The 13,642-nt window shown below is 42.7% G+C and overlaps 3 protein-coding genes and 1 pseudogene across 3 annotated transcripts; 1 reads left to right on the forward strand and 3 right to left on the reverse strand.

Annotated features, from left to right (window-relative positions):
* The first annotated feature begins 1,604 nt into the window (after nt 1-1,604).
* Nucleotides 1,605-2,180, forward strand: LOC125313580 (E3 ubiquitin-protein ligase RNF217-like). The gene has a single exon (XM_048273241.1). It carries the CDS (start codon nt 1,605-1,607, stop codon nt 2,178-2,180), a length of 576 nt encoding a protein of 191 aa, XP_048129198.1.
* A 1,608-nt stretch (nt 2,181-3,788) lies between these two features.
* LOC115745287 lies at nt 3,789-4,534 on the reverse strand. Its single transcript, XM_030680753.2, has one exon. It carries the CDS (start codon nt 4,404-4,406, stop codon nt 3,882-3,884), a length of 525 nt encoding a protein of 174 aa, XP_030536613.2. The 5' UTR covers nt 4,407-4,534; the 3' UTR covers nt 3,789-3,881.
* Nucleotides 4,535-5,623: 1,089 nt separating this feature from the next.
* On the reverse strand, nt 5,624-7,946 carry LOC125313581 (annotated as a pseudogene).
* Nucleotides 7,947-9,949: 2,003 nt separating this feature from the next.
* Nucleotides 9,950-13,400, reverse strand: LOC115745273 (protein GAMETE CELL DEFECTIVE 1, mitochondrial). The gene is made up of 4 exons (XM_030680733.2): nt 12,590-13,400; nt 11,167-11,356; nt 10,324-10,574; nt 9,950-10,286 (listed from the first exon to the last, which is right to left on the reverse strand). Exons 1-3 carry the CDS (start codon nt 13,303-13,305, stop codon nt 10,356-10,358), a joined length of 1,125 nt encoding a protein of 374 aa, XP_030536593.2. The 5' UTR covers nt 13,306-13,400; the 3' UTR covers nt 9,950-10,286; nt 10,324-10,355.
* Nucleotides 13,401-13,642: the final 242 nt, after the last annotated feature.

Genomic DNA, 13,642 nt, shown 5'->3' on the forward strand with positions numbered 1-13,642 from the left:
ACCATAAACTTTCCCAAATATTCCATTAAGGCCCATGACAATTCGTTTAAAACGGATGAAGGAATGTAATCCGACAACGTACAAAATTCAGTGAATCTCAAAAACAATAGAAATTCTCTCATCCACGATATTTGAAATTGAGATTTTCGTTGTAAACTTCAACATGTATTTGCTCCGAGAAGATAAAGGAAAACTTCAAAAAAAGATAAAGAGTACTCTTACGAGAAACGCTTATATGCCTGTAATTAGGGTTCTTTTCTCACAAACATCCTATCTCTGGTTCAATTTAACTCTTAGTCTCACAAATAACCTAGATATAGCCACTAACAATGAGATTTTTAGGTCTTCGATTCGAGTTCGGACGACAATTTCCGGCTGCAACAACCGTGTACTGCGAAATATGCATGGAACAAGTCCCGTCGGCCTTGATCTTCAGGACCACAGCGCGCTGCAAGCACTCCTCCTGCAGAAGATGCTTGTCCTCGTACATCACCACGGCCATTGGCGGTGGAGTTGCAAACGTGTGGTGCCCCGGTTTGCAATGGCGAGCTAGGCTCGACCCCCTCCGGGTCAAAGAGCTTCTCTCCAGAAAATCCTTTCTCACGTGGTGTGAGAGTCTGTGCGAGTCGCACGTTCTAGCTCTTGAGAGGTTCTACTGCCCGAACTTGAATTGCCGAGAGGTCATTGTGAACGAGGGTGGACGGAGGGGCATTGCCGAAAGATTCGAGTGTCCTAATTGTCATCGACTCTGTTGTTTCCGGTGTGCGAGCGAATGGGTGGAAGGTCATCAATGCAGGGGAAGGCATGATGTGGACATTAGTCTGTTGGAGCGCCTTGTGGACAGGAAGAAGTGGGTGCAGTGCCCTAATTGCCGCATATTATTCGAGCGCAGTGGAGGTTGCGATCGAATCTATTGCAGGTAATTAAGAGTTGTTGTAGTTTCCTTTTACATATTACCATAAGACCATTTACATGTGGGGAGATGATACCGTTTGTCCATGCTTTTAATCTACAAGCCATGTTTACAAACAATCTAAGGGGCTTTGGTTTCGATAAGAATTGCAGATGCGAAACGGAGTTTTGCTACAGATGCAGGTGCGAGTGGGAGAGCCGCTATGGTTGTTTATGTGAACTACGAACTGGGTTGTTTCGGGAAGACTTAGGCTGCGCATGGTAACCATTCTGTTCCAAAAAACTGATTATGATTAAAATGATTTTTTCTGATTCTGTTCCTGAATAAGTTTTAGAGAATTAGAACGCGTTTGATAACAACCTCAAATTTATGTTCCTGATATAGAAACGCGTTTGATAACAGGCCAATATTTTACCGTAATAGTTGTCGATTTCGAAGCTATATATGATTGAATATCGACAACATACTATATCAAGTAAATCTCAAACAATAGATAATCTTGAAATTCAGTTCTCAATTCCAAGTCGTATTTCCTCCCAGAAAATACATAAAATCTCAGAATATAAGAATACTCTTCTAAGAGACATATATATATTGACAATTAGGGTTCTTAGTTGCAAACTTCCTATCCGTATCTCTGGCTCAATTTAGGTCTTCGTCTCACAAAACAACCTTGATATAGCCACCAACAATGAGATTTTTAGGTTTTAGATTCAGTTTCGGATGTCTATTTCCGGCTGCGACGACCGTGTGCTGCGCAATATGCACGGAACCCGTCCCATCAGCCTCAAGCTTCAAGGCAACAGCGCTGTGCAAGCACTCCTTCTGCAGAAGCTGCCTGTCCTCGTACATCACCACGAGCATCGGTGATGGAGTTGTGAACGTGTTGTGCCCCGGTTTGCATTGCCGAGCCAGGCTCGACCCCCATCGGTGCAAGGAGCTCGTCATGACTGAGTCCTTCCTTGCATGGTGCGACCTTCTGTGCGAGTCGTACGTTCTAGGTCTCGCGAGGTGTTACCGCCCGAACTTGAACTGCGGCGAGGTCATCGTGAATGAGTGTGGAAGGAAAGGCAATGTCAAGAGATTCGAGTGTCCTCGATGCCATCGAAGCGGTTGTTTCCAGTGTGGTGCGGTGTGGACCTCCGGTCATCAATGTGGAAGTAGGCAGGATGGGGATCTTAGACTCTTGAAGATGCTGATCAAGATATCATTTGGGCTGATTGACATCCTGATTGATATGGTCGAAGATATTGTTTGGGCCGATTGACATTGTATATTTGATATGATTGTTCTTAATTGATTTACTAGAATACTGTATATAAGGGAATTGTGTGTGTGTGTGTGTGTGTTTTTTTTCCTTTTCTTACTAGGCTCTATGTACTATAAATAGAGTTGTACTCATACGGTTTCACTATGAGAAAGCAATACATTTTCCCTCCATTTAGCTCATGTCGTGACGTGGTCTATTGGAACATCTCACGAAGACTATGAAGCGGATACCGTGCCCTAATTGCCACACGAATGTCTAAGTGATAAAACGATTTTAGTAAATATAGCATTACAATCATCTATCCTGGAGCTATTATATTGAAATTACCAAGTTGAATGAACCATTGCCAAAAAGATAAGTTCTCGATAATGTTCAATTTATTACAGCAACGCATAAAACCTATGAAACCTCTCGAATCCAACAAGAGATAAATAGGATGAATCCCATTAAAACCCACGACAATTCAGACTTAGGCTCGTTTTGTTTCGCAAAAAATGCCAAGTCTCACAAACTTCCTGTTTGCTTTATGCGGTTCAACATAGGTCTTACTCGCCCAAACATACCAGTTATAGTGACCAACAATGAGACTTTTGGGGTTCAGATTCGGTTTCCGACGTCTATTTCGACCGGCGACAACCGTGTACTGTAGAATATGCATGGAACATGTCCGGTCGACCTCGAGCTTCAAGACCACAGAACGGTGTAGGCACTCCTTCTGCCGCCGCTGCTTGTCCTCGTACATCACCCAGAGCATTGGTGATGGAGTTGTGAACGTGCGATGCCCCGGTTTGGATTGCCGAGCCAGGCTCTATTCCCTCTGGTGCAAGGATCTCCTCTCGAGCAAATCCCTTCTCAAGTGGTGTGACCTCTCCTGTGCGAGTCGCGCGTTCTGGGTTTCGCGAGGTGTTGATGCCCGAACTCGAATTGCCGAGAGCTCACCGTGGACGAGTGTGGATGGAGCGGCAATGTCGAAAGATTCAAGTGCCCTATTTGTCGCCGAAGCGGTTGTTTCCAGTGTGGGAGCGCATGGGTCAAAGGTCACCGATGCAACGGAACGCACGACGCGGAGCTTATCCTATTGGAACGTCTTGCGGAGAGGAAGAAGTGGGCGCTATGCCCTAATAATTGCCGTACGTATGTGGAGCGCGACGGAGGTTGCAATCATATCAATTGCACGTAAATCAAGAGCACTTGTAGACAATACAAACTCATAATCATGTTTTAGAAACGATTTGCCGAGAGCTCATTGTCTGCGAGGGTGCGAAAAGGCGGGGGCAATGTCGAGAGATTCGATTCGACTCAATTCGATTGTCCTAGTTGCCATCGGCGCATCGCTCTAGTATGCATGGATGCGGATACATGTCGAGAAGTGATTAATCACTCAAGTAGTAGGCGTGTTATGTCGTCCCGATAGCCACGATCCGCTCGAGAAAGTGGCTTCTAGTAAATTTATTTGTGTCTCCATATGGCCACAAGTTGGGGTTTCATCAAACAACGAATACCCGACCCGACCCGATCCGTTCTAATTACCAGCAATATGACCAATCACCCAAACATTTTGCTGTCGCCACTTCAGTTCATCTCATCAGAACAGAAGCAGCATTCTCGAATTCACCAATTTCATCATATTGCAATCCGAACGAGTTGCCCCGTATTGAAATTAACATTTGATTTATAAACAGAAAATTGACAAGTCAACTAACCGGACAAGCCCAGATAAATCGACGTCGCCACGCCGAGCGCGTAGACCCCGATCAACGACCCGACGACCTCCTTCCCGCTCCTCGTCGCCATCCCCAGCCCCGCGATCCCCGCCACCCCGATCGGCACCCGCGTCAGCACCGCCTTCCCCGCGCTCTCCACGACGGCGCCTGCGAACAGCTCGACGGCCCACTCCCTGAACTCCGCCTCCCCGAGCAGCTGAGGCCCATCGCCTCCCCCACCGCCGGCGGGCCGGGGCATACGGCGAGTGGTGGCGCGGAGGGCGCGGTCGACCTGGGACTGGGAAGGGGGAGACGGGACCCACCTGGACACGAGAGCGGAGGCGGAGGAGAGGGAGTGGTGGAGGCGGGCGGAGGCGGAGGAGAGCTGGTAGGGGAAGACGCCGTCGAAGGCGTGCTGAGTGAGGACGAGGCAGTGGTCGTAGGCCGAGTCGCAGGCCGAGTCGAACTCGGGCAAGCTGTGGAGGGAGGACCGGACCCGCTTCGACGCCGAGATTCCCATTCTAAGGCTTGGCTCGAAGATTGGACTGCCCGACGGTGAAGATATTTCTTCAAATTTCTCTTTTTTTTTTCCTCCTCTTTTTCATCGAAAAGCTTGGGGTACTTTTCCATTACTACCCTCGCAAATGTGCTGTTATTGCTACAAACTTGGAGGATTAAGGTACGGTCGATTCCGGTCTAGTGTCTAGAGACGGTTTTAGCCTTCCAATTTGACTCGGCTCGACCGGACCTTGTCTCGACCCTCGAGTAAGTTTTCTTAAAGCTCGAGCAATCTTAAGTTCGTACTTGAACTCTAAGAACATTTAATTGTTTAATTATGATCGTGCGACTTTAGTTGGATCAAGTATTTTCCAACCTTGAGGTCTACTTAGTTGAGTACTTTAAGGTAATCAAACTTGAGAATAACATAGTCGAGTTTGAGTTATGTACAAGAATCGAGCTTGTCCTAAAATATGCTTCAAAATGTTTGAGCTATGCAAAACCGAGTATTAAACACCTACCTTCTCTTTTCGAGCTTCCATCTAGATGTAGACCTCCAATGCAAATAACCATTTTGGTCGGAACCAAAGTACAATTTTGTAAGATCACAATTAACACTTGAAAATTTTAAGATGTTACATGATGGCGTGAATCATTATTTAATTATTCTAACACTCTCTTCACATGGAGGCTGAACTTTGGCATAAGACTGAAAACATATAATAAGATAGAAAAACAAAGGGTTTGGCAAAATTTGGACTTAGCATCTTTTACTTTTTATCGTATAAAGTTTAGAATAAACCACAATCAACCATTCTGAAAAAAAGAAATTTATGCTGCCAAATGAATACGTGATTCAATATTGAAAGTTCATCGTTCACAAATAACTGTCTATTGAAGCACCTAACCTTGAAAACATATTCAAACTGACATAAGATTCACGAAAACATTGAGCTCATTTCTGTGTTCCTTTCGTTTGGTGAACCCATTTTTATTCCTTGTACCAACCCACCATTTGCTAGGACATCGGAAAGTCAACCATATGATGTAATAAATAATGCCTCAAGGCTTCAAAAGTGCCACATGCTAAGACAACATGATGCATTTGACGTGTAGTTTCTCTATACATTGATTGGTACATCCAGAAATTATCGACCTTGAAAGTGACTATTAAAATCAACTTCATCTCGTACAAGTTGCAGTTCAGATCATGAAAATGGTGCACCGCTGACCTTGTAATCATTCCGCATTCGAGGGCAATGCAGAAGAAGATGAAACGGAAGATTGCTTAGAAGGAGAGGCAGTAAATGGAGATAACTCGATTAGAGAACTGGATGGTTCGCCACTAGTTGTGGCCCCGTAGGATGAGATAAGCGACGGAGCTGATATCGAATTCGAATGTGCACGAGATGACAGGAATCTCGGAACTAGCGATTGAGACGGAAGACTAGGCAGTGAAGCGTTGAACTTCAGAACATTTACCGTGTCTCTTATGGAAGGCCGACATAGACGGTCTGTTTGCGTGCACCAAAGCCCCACAATCATCAAGCGCTCCATTTGCTTCTCGTTGAAGTGCTCGCCTAGCTTCAGGTCCGCCGCATGTAGTAGCTTTCCGGTTCCATAGGGCTCCCACACCCACTGCATCATAAGCCGTGTTTCGCTTCCTTCTTCTCTAGGGTCGGTAAGTCTTCTTCCGCATGCTATTTCTAACAGGACAGCTCCAAAGCTGTAATTGTCGGATTCCTCGGTCGTTCTGGCTGTATAGACATATTCAGGAGCCATATAGCCCACGGTTCCAGCTGGTATGGTTGTTTGTGACCCTTTGGCACGGTCAACCAGCCTAGCCAATCTGAAGTCCCCTAGTTTCGCGGTGAAATCTGCATCGAGCATGATGTTGCTTGGCTTTATATCCCTATGATGACGCATTGCATCCACCCTTCGTGGCGGTATAGCGATGCAGAGGATATGTCCTGAGCAATTTTATACCTCCTTTCCCATGTTAGGAAAGCTTTGCTGTCGAAAAAATTGGAGTCTAGGCTACCATTACGCATCAATTCGTACATGAGGAGGAGCTCTTTTTTCTCGTGACACCAGCCGACGAGCTGGACTAAGTTTCTGTGCCAGAGTTGGCTGATGATCTTCACTTCTTTATCGGCCATGGCTTGCTCGAGGGACTAAGAGACTAGAGCTCAATACCCACGCATTAATAGCATGCGCCTTGATTCCGTATCCCGTTGTAGCCGAGAAACTGAAAGTCGCACATTCTGGCAAATAGTTCTTCAAGTTAATTGGTTGGTAAAGACTGGTATAATTGCCGTAGTCACCTGCAACTGTAACACTTGAATTCTGTGTGCTAGAACCATTAGTGACCTCGGCATGAAGTTGTCGACCATATTGTATGTGGTACTCCAACCAGTCGGCACAAACATTTTTCGCAGAAGGTATGCTATTTACATTGATGCCCACATGAACGCAGGGTGGATCCCATGAATTCCAATAGCAAGTATCGAATTCTACAGCAACGAATGGGAGTACTAGAGTTGAATGGACTTGGCTCAATTACAATCGCAAAATAAACTCCGGAGGAATTTCCGGGTATCTGAGATCCTCTAGGAGTAAGATAGAAAATCATTCCATCAGCATAGTCTGGGAAGGCTGCAGATTTGACAGTGAAATTAAACCGAGCGCTGAAGTCCGCCACATTTCCTGTGGTATTATCCCAAAGGTGCATCGATTGATTATATGCAGCCCAACCACTGATGTTATTGAAGCTCCCCGATAGGTCGTCAAGAGTAAGCCGTATAACGTTACCGGCTCCTGTTACATCTGCTTCTCCCTGACTGGATATGTCGCTCGAGTTGAAAGGTGGGAAAGTGTGAGAAATTTTTTCTAAAGGTTGCTGAACCTGCAAAATGGACATTAGGAGAGAAGATAGAGACTGCCAATAGTAGAATACGTCGAAATTCCATTGTCGGGAGGCAACAAACAAGATCAAGCATTGAGATCTTATGTGGGTCTCTTGATCTCAGGTGACCATGTGCTCGGCTTCCTCCTCATGTACAGTCCTGGACAGAAGCCTGGAAAATGAGCGTACATGAGTTCTCTCGTCCAGGACTGATTCATTCCATGGGATCGAAAACAGTTAAAAGTGGAAACTTTGCAATGAACAAAGTCTATTCCTAAGTTGAGGAATGAAGGTCAACGATCACAAATTGGATACGAGAGAAACGAAATGGAAACAAGGACATCAAGGATGTAATACTATATTGTAATTGGAAGCATGTATCAGACAATGAACATGCTGATATGCAATGTAATGAAAACCAACGGTCTCAGCAATTTGATTGGGAGTCTGGGCAGGCCCTTGAACGTCTCCTCCACTATTAGACTTAGATTGATTATGATAATGTAAAACAGAGAGCTTTACATGACCCATCAACATGGAGAACGAGACGCGCAACGAATGACTTAGTCATACTTGAGAGGTCAGACTCCTGCAAATGTTGGACCAGCTCTCGACTTTGATGCAATTAACTTTCTGATGAAAGTATGTTGTTGCCATGAGCATACACTCTAGAAGCCGGAAGGCCAGGCGCGTAGAATTAGGTAGAAGTGACAATTTATACTATGATGACATTCGCAGAGCCGGCTATTAGTATGGCACTGCTGCAGTATACCAACTATGTATCAATGGCATTGGCAAAGATTATCAAACCAGGTACAGCATATCAAGCGCAGAAAAGAAGGAGATTTACGGAGAAAAAAGAGCGGAAACAAAGTATTGGTAGGGATGCAAAGTCAAAATTCAATAGGGTACACTCAAGATCAAGGTCTGCTTGAATTTCCAGGGTGTTTGGATAAGGCTTTAATTGTCTCGCGCTTGAACTTCCTAAGAGCAGATGAATTCCAACGGAACAAGGTCCATGCTATAATTCTGAAGCTCCCGCTTTAAGCCTTCTTAGAAAACTAAATGAGCCTTGATGTTAAGCTGGTGCTAGACATCAGCTCAATAATTCGTGGAGCATGAAATTCATTTTCTTTATTACAATAGGTAAAAGTCCTTGCACATTGTAGTTGGAATCTTTCGCAGCTTGACTAGGGTCAACAGTTTTAGAATGGATTAATTTTCACCCTGAAATCGATGATCAAAAACCGAACTAGACATGGTGTATGTGGAACCGAGAAGGTGGGATTCCAACCTGTCCAACCTGGAACCAGACAGGTCAGTGCTGGTCCATCTAGGACAAGAATGGTACTATTCCTAGGAGATATTTTTGAAAAATCTTTTATTTTCTTCCTAAAAAATTTCTAAATATATTGAAAGTTGCTTTAATGTACAACTAATTGAATAATATCTGGGAAGTTACTAGTAAAAGAAGATATTACTCCCATAAATAATCCTTACTTTTTGCTATTACTGAATTAGAAAATAAAAAATATACGTTGGGCCAGTTCCACTGGTTGGTTACACTTTTTCCACATGATTAGGGAGGGAAAAGTGTTCAAAAAGTCCTAAACCTATTGTATTGGTGCCAATTCAATCCTAAATATATTTTTTTTGTCAATTTATTCCTAAACTTTTCGTATTTGTGTCAATTGAGTCTTAAATCTTTTGCATTGATGACAATGTAATCCTAAGGCTTTTTGCATATGTACCAATTAAGTCAATCCGGTCAATTTGACGGTTATTGTTAACGTGGCATAGTTGGGCTACCATGAACATTTTTAATATTATTTCAATTCATAAAAATTATTTAAAATAATTAAAAATATTAAATGATATTTAAAAAATATCTATGTCGACACCATCAATTTGCCATCAATTTCACATAGGACAACTAATGTCCACGTCGGCGATTTCAAATCAAATTGACCAAATCGACTTAATTGGTACAAAAATAAAAAATTTAAGGACTGAATTGACATCAATCCAAAAGGTTTATGACTCAATTGATATCAATAAAAGATTTGTGACTGAACTTGCACCAATGCAATAAGTATAAGACTTTTTGAACACTTTTGCTAAATTCGAGAATGAGGCCAATTCTTGCAAAAACCTCCCAAAACCATATGGTCCGGTCTCATTCGGTTCTCAAGTTGCCTCAGGACCATTGCAGGTTCCTAATTGACTCATGCAATTTTTTAGGGGAAAATTTCAGATACAAATCTAAAGTGGAGCCATTTTCTGAAAAATAGGATAAAGTAGGATTTGTGTCAAATAAAGCCTGCAATAGCCAGCTTAGAGTCTCACATAAGATTCTGAATTTGAGGCTTCATGCTTTTTTTTGAGTCGAGGGAACAAAATGAAAGCCTTTTTTTCAGACTTCTCACTTTGTTGGTTATATTTCTCAAAAATGATTTTTTTTTGGGTCGAATATTTCTCAAAAATGATTATAGAACAAAAAATCAACTTTTTTTTATTCTTATTTTCATTTCAAATCTATGAATCAAAGAATTTGAGAATCAATTATCAAAGAGGTTTCTCAACTTTTTCTGTTCCGAAAAAATTTAAAAAAATCAAAATCGTTGCCAAAGATACTCGAGGGGTCTGGCCACAAAACACACTATGAACACTTCTTTCCATCTTGCTCTAACTGGAACTAATTATAGAGCATTTCGACCATACACATAACCGGAGAGATCCTTGCGGAATCAAGGGTTTTAGAGGTAGCTATCTACATGATCAGCTCTAAAGTAAAATCATCAGTGATCAAAATAAAGTCCAGGTAGACCAAAACAATTGTGGCCTTCATTCTAAGTACTTACAGCTGAATTGTAACTCCGCAACAAAAAGAGGCGAGGTAAAGAAGGTGCACCAACAGCACAAAGATACATAAAAGTAAGAGGAAAGAAACAGACATTTCCCTGGTAATATAGCACCTAATCAAGTCACCCTCTATTCCGATAAAAAAAAAAAAAAAAAAAGTCACCCTGTATTTGAAAGAAGCAGCAGAACCAGAATCCAATGCGATCAAGGGAGTATCCTGCGTCGGCGACGCGGTGTCTCCCTCCGTACGTACATTTTCTCCATCTCATTAAGTGGCCGGCTAGATCCATCAGGTAAGCTTACGAATTTCCATCCACCACCACCTCCACGCTTCCCACGTGGTCCGAGTTTCTCGACTGTGATATTCCATCCTTCTGAGGGCCGGCGTCGGCTATATTTGTGGCATTTCACCTTCCCAGCCACCTGTAAACAGACCAAATCACGTCCATTAGTTCATCAATGTTCTATTGGAATTCAATATGCAAAACAAGAGAGTTTATACACAGCAAAGAGAGGGGAAAAGAACAGATATCAAAATGTCAGGAGGCCATTATGATTTGCAATCTCAACTTTTCTCCACAGAGCAGCTCTTCCTTTATGGAGCTAAGGGCTGGAAAAAGCTTTATCAAAAGTTGCATTGTACCAGGACACCAACCCATTTAATAAGAGCTTATATCCCATATTCTCAAGCAATTTGGAAATTCGCTTCTGTCCATACTTATCTGACCAGCACCAGTTGGTGAAGCATTTGTCATATTCAACAAGCTTTAGCCTATTAACAGCTCACTTTCTCTGAAGCTTTATCATATTAACAATCAAAAGAGGAAATTTTAGAAATTATCCTAGATGTTCATGGCATGAATATGTCACTTCAAATCAAGACAAATATCCAGATTTATCTATTGACTTAATCATTTCCACCTAACTTTACAAACCAAAGAAGCACCCAAATCCCGATTATATGTTTGATTTCACTATCTTTCCAAGAGTTGAGAAAAATAGCAAGTGTACTTACTTTCATCTTGTTGAAGTTCAGTCTTTGGACAAATTCTTGATACAGCATTTCATCTTCTTTCTTTGAGATCTCATAGTGGACCTCATCTAGATCTTTGACAGTTCCATCCCAACCCTCTGGCATAACCTTGAAGTCAGGTTTGTAAGGAAGGGATGCCACATGGAACTCCCTGCAATGGGAATTGAAAAATCTGCAAGGAGAAAATGATTAATATGACACTATTCCACCCGAGTTGAAAGAATTGCATTAGAATATCTAAAATTTAATATGAAGTCACAGGTTACATAGAAGTACCAAGTGATACTGTCTAAATATAGACTTATCAGTATTCTTGATTGAAAGTAGCTAGTTATCTTCAGTTCTCCCCACAAAACCTCATCACAAATCAAAAAAAAGTTCATGTCCCCTAATGTTGTGAATTAACTAAATCACTTGAAAAGTAAAGCCAACAATTTTGAGGCTATCCATTTTATTTTTCCTGGATAAGGATTCTGTAGAGTGCACTCCTAATCCACAAGAATGCATTCAGGGGATCTAACATAAAGCCAGACAGGATATACATTATCCAATCCCACACTTGGAGTCAATGAGATATAACCACAATAGTTCGGATATATCTCCAGATTAACTCTGGCCCCAAATCCCCGGATAAGACAGGATATGATTCCCTTATCTAAAAGCAATAATACCAAAATTTAGAGAGCACAAATCAGCAACATTTCAAAGGGAGAGAGTAAGGACAGAGAGAGGAAGATGAGCCTTGGACTCAGGCAGTCGCCTCTCTCTCTCCATGTGCGTGCCTGCGTGCGTGCGTACAGCAGCAGCTGGGCCATCGCAAATGAAGGCATGTAAATAGGTCATGAATTAGAACCTAACCTCTTACTTGTGATTATACTGCACAACAAGATTTTCTCCTCCTAAATTGACAAAGAAGTTAATTCAACAGAACTTGAGCAGTGTGCCACACCTGCTAATGGCCAACAGACAACAGCATCGGCTCATCTAAATCTACATGCTTGTATTATACCAAATTATTTTGTTCAACAGAAAGATCAACAATGCAAAGACAGTAGCGAGCTCTCTAATTACAGAGAATACAAAATTGAACTGATGTAATGATCAAAGCCTAAAAAGATCTTATTTAAAGCTCCTCACTGGCTACAATGCTCCATCGTCACAGAAAGTAGCAAAAGACTAGATTCCACACCAAATCCCAAACAGTTAATTTTGAGCATTCTTGAGTTTAAGCCCTAGTTGTCCTAATTGAATGTCCTCCCAACCATACAAACTAGCAAAATTAAACCGTACAGCCCCAACAAATGAAATAATCAATCCCATCAAATTGATCAAACCTTTTAAAAACCAATTGAATCACCGCTATAATATTGTGATGCAACAAAAATCGAACAAAACAATTCCTTACTCGGGGCAATTATCGAGCAAGAGCTCAACTGAATCGTCCAAAGGGTGGCCAAGCTTCTTCTCCTCCTCCTCCTCCATCTCCTTCAACCAAAGAATGGCGTGCACTCTCTGTCTCATGATCCTGTAATCTTTGGCCAGCTTCTCCACAGTATAAACGTCAGGGTTCTGCTTGTGCAGCCGATAAATCTCCGCCTTCTCAGAGTCCTTCAAATACGACCCTCTCGCCCCTGGTTCCCGCACCTGCTTCAGCAACACGCTGATCTCGCTCAGCCGTTCGCCCCAACCATCCACAAACGCCTTGCTCTTCCTGTTCTCTTCATCCATTTCTCTCAACTTGTCCTCGATTTCCTGTAAATCGGAGATCATCATCGACTGGTAAGGGTTCGAGTTAGGGTCTTGACCGCGGGTCGTGCTCGTGCTGGGGCTCGGGCTCGTCCTGCGGCCCACCGCTTCCCCATCGAAGTAGTCCTTGGTCATTCCCGTGGACCACGACGAAACCGAATCCCAACCCCCCTCATCGAAAGAACCGGGGAAGGACGGGTCGCCTCCGTCGGAGCTCGCCGAGAAAGCTCTGGAGCTCGCGAGAGAAGAAGCCATTTTCGCGTCGTTGTTGAACGACGGCGCGACGGCGCCTCTCGGCAAGGTCGGTGATTTGGCTCCAGCTCTGTGATAGGCGGCGGCCAGACGGGACGCGATGCGACAAAAGTTGTGCGCCATTGAAAGGTGCGCGAGTTGTTGGGAAGCAAAAATGTATACTGCGAGTGAGCTCTTGTTGAAGAGACGACGACGATGTAGCGAGAGAGAGAGGGAGAGCTAGGGCATCCTCAGTCTCAGCCCATAAAATGAAAATTACACTTCGAGGTATATTTATTTCCAAAATAGAATAAAATAATTCTAAAAATAATCGTATATAATGCTAATAAAAATAAATAAACGATTTAAAAATTTTTCAATAAAATATTTTTTGTTTATCAATTATTTCGAACGACAGCTCATATTTTAAAAAATATTTTTCAAATTATTTATTTTTTTTTTTTTTCAATTATTTTTCAAT

The sequence above is a fragment of the Rhodamnia argentea genome, chromosome 1, assembly GCF_020921035.1.
Source record: "Rhodamnia argentea isolate NSW1041297 chromosome 1, ASM2092103v1, whole genome shotgun sequence".
Lineage (NCBI taxonomy): Eukaryota > Viridiplantae > Streptophyta > Magnoliopsida > Myrtales > Myrtaceae > Rhodamnia > Rhodamnia argentea.